This window comes from Egretta garzetta, unplaced genomic scaffold (assembly GCF_000687185.1).
Source record: "Egretta garzetta isolate BGI_Z169 unplaced genomic scaffold, ASM68718v1 scaffold447, whole genome shotgun sequence".
Lineage (NCBI taxonomy): Eukaryota > Metazoa > Chordata > Aves > Pelecaniformes > Ardeidae > Egretta > Egretta garzetta.
The window spans coordinates 513,741-520,727 of NW_009260397.1; the positions used below are offsets into that span (position 1 = coordinate 513,741).

The 6,987-nt window shown below is 43.3% G+C and overlaps 2 protein-coding genes across 4 annotated transcripts in view; one reads left to right on the plus strand and one right to left on the minus strand.

Moving 5' to 3' along the window:
• Nucleotides 1-6: 6 nt before the first annotated feature.
• On the minus strand, nt 7-6,878 carry GUCD1 (guanylyl cyclase domain containing 1). Of its 3 annotated transcripts, none has more exons than XM_035898609.1 (6): nt 5,695-5,780; nt 5,358-5,442; nt 3,741-3,906; nt 2,891-2,982; nt 1,020-1,261; nt 7-535 (listed from the first exon to the last, which is right to left on the minus strand). In XM_035898609.1, the coding sequence occupies exons 2-6, from the start codon at nt 5,366-5,368 to the stop codon at nt 444-446; spliced, it is 603 nt and encodes a 200-aa protein (XP_035754502.1). In that variant the 5' UTR covers nt 5,369-5,442; nt 5,695-5,780; the 3' UTR covers nt 7-443. The 3 variants fall into 3 exon arrangements, with proteins under 3 accessions (XP_035754502.1, XP_035754501.1, XP_035754500.1); XM_035898608.1 differs by lacking the exon at nt 5,695-5,780 and adding an exon at nt 4,656-4,772; XM_035898607.1 differs by having other exon boundaries at nt 5,358-6,878.
• Nucleotides 6,877-6,987, plus strand: part of SNRPD3 (small nuclear ribonucleoprotein D3 polypeptide) — a 4,871-nt gene continuing 4,760 nt past the window's right edge. Inside the window, exon 1 of the mRNA XM_009643092.2 lies at nt 6,877-6,961. The gene's annotated coding sequence lies outside the window, so the exon portion shown is untranslated. The remainder of the gene's footprint in view (nt 6,962-6,987) is intronic.

A 6,987-nucleotide genomic window follows, 5' to 3' on the forward strand; every position in this document is an offset into this window, starting at 1 on the left:
ATGCTTTGACAGAGAGAGAAACAGGTATTTTCTATTTATTTTTCCCTGGTTTTGTTTACCTAAACCTATGCATGTGTTACCAAGTGTTAAAGTTCATAAACTTGGTGCTTTTTTTCTCATGTGTTTAATTTGAAAATAAGCTCAAAGTGAACAGGCCTTGGGCCTGTATTTTAAAACTGCTTGTCAAATGTGCAATGTTGAAAACGAGGAAAAAAAAAAAAACACAAACAAAAAACTGAGATGTACGTTGCAAAAATCAGATACATCATCAAGAAAAAAAAGGTAAAGACAGCAATATAGTTCTATCAACGTCTATAAAGCCTCCCTTGTTTAAGATCCCACTGCAATTCAGGAGCAAGGTCTCTGCAGGGGGAGTCCTGAGACAAGCAGCCAGCTGCCATGCAGGCTGCGCAGGAAAGGACCAGAAGTATCAGGTGTGGATGTCAGCTATCTGTGTAGATGAACAGAATATCTTCATCAGTGCCGTAACTTGTCCTGGCTTCCTCAAAGTTACTGATGCTGGTGCAGCATGTTCCTGTTAAGGAGGAACAAAATATTACTAAAAAATTGGAATTTCCCTGTGAAGGGCTCTTATACTGGGTCTAGCAGCCTCTACAAAGAAAAGTAACTAGTATACAGGCTAGACCTATCAGCTTAGGTTACAGCTTTTACTCAGGTAGCTCTTTTCACCTTAAAGGCAGTGCTCGCTGAAGTAATGCTCTAAATAGGTACTAAACTGGCCGTCCTGTTACATTCTGGACAACAGTTCAGCATCTCTCACTAACCCATCTGAAGGCCAAACAAGTTTGCTAGGATGCATATCTCAATGCCTCAAGCAAATCACAGCACAAAATGCAGCGCTGATTTAATTAATGTGACAAAACCCCTTCTGACAAATTGGTTAGTGATGCTTGAAATGTATGTATGCTGTTAGGGGAAGCCCAGCTGTGGCTCTGTGTTACAGACATGTTAGTAATGCGTTGGCTGAGAATCCACCCACAAGGAACAAGGCTACTCACGGTCAGCATAGGCAGGGTTGTTGTAGTAAATACTCCCTGAGGCTTTGTTGTAGCCACATAACACAATGAAATGGCCCTGGTAGTCAGGATTCCTGCAGAAGCACTTCTGTCCAATGGGGAGGAAGCAGCAGTATTTGACAGGACTTGAGCAAAGATCACACAATAGCAGGACTGCATTCACTAGGACGATGGCTACGTGACCTTGCGACAGGTGGCTTTGGATGTCTTGAACAGTTACTGTGCTGCAGAAAATCAGACATGCTTATTAACATGTTGAGGAAAGAGACTGGTATACAATGAGGTGTGTGATAATGGACAGTACTGATGACATGCAGCTGGCATGGTTATTTTTATATCACAGGTGCAGCTTCTTGCTGTTAAACTCTGCAAGCTTTGCTACAGACAAAGCCTGACAAAACCTGTGTCATTCAAAGGCCTTTTGGTCACATCGCTGCTACTGAAGTGCAGTGCAACAGCTCAGGATTCTGCAGTAATATAAATGTAATCTCGGAATGTATCAGATACCCCAGAGAAGAGCATTAAAGGAGCTGGCAACTCACTCGGTAACTTGAGAGACTTCTGATGTGGGAAAATCGTATGTGAAGTGTTCTCTCCTGCTCTTAGAAAAGCTTATCTCTGAAGCACCAAATCTTCATCGACTGAGTGGTTAAAGATTGTATAATCATTAACCAAATTAAGACATGCCCAAATTTAGCTCTGTCACACAGGAATACATTTCTCCCAGTTGCAATTTTGGACTACCTGATGCTCTTGAGGCTTTATTTCTATAGTGCCTCCTACAGAGAATGAGTATTAACCAAACATAACCTACAATCTCAGCTGTCCTTCACTAAGGCAGATGGTGTATTCCATATGCATTAGAAACTCATCCCTTGGATACATTCCAGATGTCCGGGCTGCATGCACTGCCTAACTGAACTCATGTGCTTTTTAATCTTTTCCAGTGTCGCTCCTGCTCTACGATGCCCCAGCCTCAGTACTGCACAGGTAGATATGCCCTCTGCCCTGCCTCGATCAAGGCCACGATCTTAAGATTGCTAAAGCAAGAGGGAGTGGCTGTCCCTTCTGTCCTATGTCAGCTCTAGGTAAACAGATGGTGCCATACAGACTCCATGCATGTTAAAAAGGACACTTAATGATTCTGCTAAATGAAAGTTGCATTGCAGCATTCAACTACCGTTGGGGCTGCCCTGTACCTTCTCTTCTTACTCCTAATCATTTATTCCACTTCAACAACAGAAATCCAAATCCAGCTTCACCACAAAAAGGGATGCAACTCAAGCTGAACGTGGATACTTAGTTATTTCCCATGTTAGAATATCATTGTCGGTTGTGAAACAGTTCTGCAGTTTTTCCTCTTCTCCTGGTTTTGCAGTTCTTTCACAGAGGTTCCTTATTTCATCCTCCCCGTGGCAAAAGCTCATATGCTAGCTTTTTGCATGTCTGTCTAGGAACAGAGAGCTGTAATGTTTGCACAGCTCTGGGAACAATGGGTTGTGTGCCCATGTGGCACTCTCCTTAATTCCAGCAACAGCCAATTAGAGTGCTGTGGGCACTCCCTACTTGGTAATTTTAATGGATAATCAAAGTCAAAACACAATAGTCAACTCCCGTCAGCATTTTCAAATCACTTATTCTGTGTTGTGACTATTTTTCCTCAAACTTCATTATTAACTCTTGATACCCACTTTTTTTTTTTTTTGAGGCAGATGTATTGGAAAGACTGTAATTCACAAAAAAGGCTCAGGGCTTGATTTCAGTCTCTTTCACCAGATTAACTTGGTGACTCCAAGAAAAGCATGGGGCCCACAAAATCTCCAAAGAGAACAGAAAGAAAACAATAAGCTTACCACTTCTCCACCAGCACCTTGCAGGCTTTGGCTTGTGCAAAGAGCTGATTCACTCGATTCTCTTCTGTGTCAAAGTGCTTCCTGTAAAATGACTGTGGACATAACAGAAGTTATGAACTGGAATGATGTTTACCGTAGGTAATCTACCACTTAGAACCCCTGCTAGCAAGGGCCTGTACAAGTTGGAGATCTGGCTGTGGGATAAGAGAGCTCTCCCTTAGTTCACTGGTAACCGGATAAGGATTCTTAAATTGTAAGTTTGAACTCACTCCTGGTCAGATATTGTTGTCATTTCCATCCAGTGTCTATTCAGCTGCCTACATGAAAGAAGCCTGTCTGGCTCGTACGGGGCAGGAGCTTGCATTAGAAAAGCCATTGCTACTCTAGGCCCTCACTGGCTCGCCTTGTTGGCAACCTTGAAGAGGCCAAGCTCTCAATGGAGATGGAGGCTGAGTGCCCCTCTCACCTCTAGAAGTGGTTCTTCCAGGTCAGGGCTGAGGCACAGTGGTGGGGAAAGTGTGGAAGCTAGCACTGCTGCTGCCCTGGCTGTACCTGTTCTGTAGATAAACAGAGGGCTTCGGTCTCCAAGGCTGTCAAATAGGCTGAAACCTTTCATGAGCACTACATGAAAACTTTTTAAAAAATTTGTATTATGGAATCAAAGATGTAAAATATGTGGGATTGTATCTAGCCTCGCCTTTGGAACTGATTTGTGCCAGTTTTGGCAATAGGCAAACCTTGTTTACAGGAACTGTGGTTAGTTGTCAGTAACACAGCAGAGCTTTTATATAGCATGACACACAAGGCTTTTGAAACTGCCTGCTCTCTCCCAGTGGATAAGAATACTTACCTGATTTTTGTAGCCCTTGTCCACTCCAAGCGTCTGGGTGCAAAATTTATGCTTAACACCAAAGTGCCGCATTAGGTAGGCCAGGTCAATAGTCCAGATACTCTTTGTTAAGCGGAGTTCCTGGATGGCTTTCTGAAATTCATCGTTGTCTAAATGATTCAGGTACCTGTGGAATTAACATCGGCAGAAGGGAAGCACAGATCTTAAAAGAAGCAAAATGTGTGCTGTAGCCCAAGCCTCCACATCACAGGGTGTAAAAACTGAAACAATGGGCTTGGCCAAGAAATAACAAAAAAAAAAAAAACCCAGCCCACAAAGTAGCCTCAAATTTAGGGGAAGGGAGTAGGGACTATTTAACTGGATTTTTTGCTGACTTTTTAAAATTGGAAGCGTACGGGTATCTTGACTGTTTTATAGTGCTAGAAGTGTACACGTGGTGTACAATAGGCAAGCTATACTGAGCAAGTATAGAACTCTGTCCTGAAGGGCTTACAGTCCAAATGTACAAGCATATTAGAGCAAACACAGAAGGAAATGTCAAAGACTAAAAGTTGCTTCACGGAATAGATGGATTTCAAAAGGAGGAACTGTAAAGGAAATCAGTAAATACTCAAAGGAAGCTTGTGTTAGGCACTGATGGCACAAAAGGCAGTAAAGGGGAGATGAAGTCAGGAAGAAGCTTGGAACAGGTTGCAAAGGGGTGGGGAGAGGCAGTTACAGAGTTCTGGAAGTCAGAAAACAAATGGAAGTAAATGGGGGGGGGGGAGGTCTGAAATTGAGGATGCAGGGCAAACAAGGTCATATCAGCAGGGTGGGAAGATTAATCTTGGAAGCTGAGTTTTGGGCAGACTGGAGTGGCAGAGAGGTAAAAGGGATAAAGAGGCAGAGGTTACAGTAGTCAAGATGGGAAATTACCAGCACACGGACTAACGTCTTGGCAGAAGGGATGGAGAGAAATGAAAATCTTCTGCTTCATATCTACTAAGTGGACATCTAAATAGGTATTTCTCCTGCACCTAAGCTCATGTTCCTCTGTGGAAGGAAAGAGGAGTTCAGCTCAAAGGAAAATGGGATAATAACTAAAACAAAACAAAACAAGAACCCCCAAAGGGCAATACAGTGCATCGTTTCGAAGCTGAAACTACTCCTGGAATGCAAACACTCGTTCCTCAGATTGGGGGCTCGCAGGACAGAGGTAGTATATGCTCATCAACTGGGGTACCCGTCACTCGAAAACACAGAAAGGAATTTGGTGAATTGCTGTGCTAAGTATTGATTCTGAATTGTAACACCAGGAAGGAGGGATAGGTTTTTATTAGGTTATGCATGCTAACCTGCAAAGTCCTTAGAGCTCATTTTGCATCTGCCAAAACAGTCAGTTATTCAAAAGGGTCCTAAGTCCATCTTAGTTTATATTTTCCCTTGCTCCTGCTGGAGAGCTCTGCCAGGCCCGAGCAGCAATAATTCTCCAAGGGTACCCAAGCATATGTGATCTCGTAAGACCAAGTTAAACTCACAGCTGCTCCAACACACCTCTTCTCCCTGGCCGTGGCTTCCTGCTACCCCTCTCCCACGGGACGGGATTCCCCACCCCTTCAAACCAAGCCAGTCACTTACTGAAGCACCATCCTGGAGCAGGCCAGCCCACAGTCCCAGTGGTACAGCTGCTGAATGACTGGCACTTTCAGCTGGATGCAGTCAACTGCAGTGAAAACACCCCATTGTGAGTAAAACACCAAAGATGTCGATCTATACAGGAGTGGTTTTTTCCCATACCTTGGCATTAAAAGTCAGCTTGTCCTCAGCACTATAGTGGCGGAAACTTAGAAACATTTTTTTACTTTATCCAATTTTTTCTTAGGGGAATGTAGGTTTGGTGTTTCTGTATTTGGTATGTCTGGTATTAACTGTTTAAGAATTCGGTTTAATCTCGTACTCCTTTACTGTTCCATACCTGGATCACTCTGCCGTATGGTCCATGCTCTTTTCCTTGCAAGTTTGATTTTATTTGTTTTGGTGGGGTGACGTACCCACCAGCCCCTAACTATGAAGCTGTATCCCCTCCTAAATAATAGTAGGTAAGGCACAGGAACTCATCCTTTCTCTTGTGCCTGAATGTATTTCTGTGCCACAAAAGAAGTTAAACCAAACGGTGAGAAAACAGACACAACCGAGAGCTCTAGGCGTTGATCTCTTACAAGCCCTACAGATCTGAGCCTTTTCTACAGATGTTTTTTTCCTCAGGGACTGTAATTTATGTGAGAAATTTTAGGTTAACAAAGCCCACAAATGCACCAGTTGGCCTTTTGTATTAACCCTCTCAATAACTCAACAAAGGGAGAGGGGAAAAAGAACAATCTCTACCAAAAAGTCCCAGAATACAAGTAACTCCATCCCTCTGCCTCAGTTTTTATGTTTATAGGGTTGGCAATGTGGTGGTTTCAGAAACGCCCTTACCACTTGAGGAGTTGGGCCTGTTGCTACTTCAACGTCCATCAAAGTGAGTTAATCATAAAGGGCTTTTCTCAATAACCTTACCTTTGACCTAGAAAAGGCCTTTGAAAAGTTTTGTTAACACAAGGTCGACTACATTTTAAGATGGGAATAAAAATGCATTTGCTGTCCTGTGGACCGATCTAGTATAAAACTTTTTAGATAATGTTTGTAATCTTGTATTATCTGTAACAAAGCCACAGCCTACTGTAGGGACAAGCCAAAACAGATACTCTGGAGTCCTTCCAGATATTTTTTCATAGTTTTGCCACTGTTTAATCATGACTTTGAAGACTGGCATACCCATTGGTATATTTGATCTTTTTAATTAATCTAGATCAAGGTGCTTTTAAGCATCCTGAAGAGAAAATGAAAACAGTTCCCAGAGTCTCCTCAAACGGGGATCTGTAAGTATTTTGTCGTCGTTTTTTCTTGGCATGTTATGATTCTGTCCCCTTTTTGTTTAATACCCAGGGCCTCTGTCAAGTCCCAAGATTAACTGAAGAGGCGCATGTTTTCTACATGAAGACTTCAAAGGGTAATAACTTTCATTTTCTCGGATGCTCAGCTCGCAGTCATCCTGTTTCCCAACACACCCAGGCTTCAGCGATGACTGTCAGCTGTCCTGCGGTAAGGCACAAGCCGGTATCGGCTGTGGCTCTAACTAACACGGGAATACCTCTCCGGATCGCTGGCTCCTCGGCGCAACAGAGGTGCAGACGGAGCCAGTAATTCCACATCGCTGCTGCCGGCG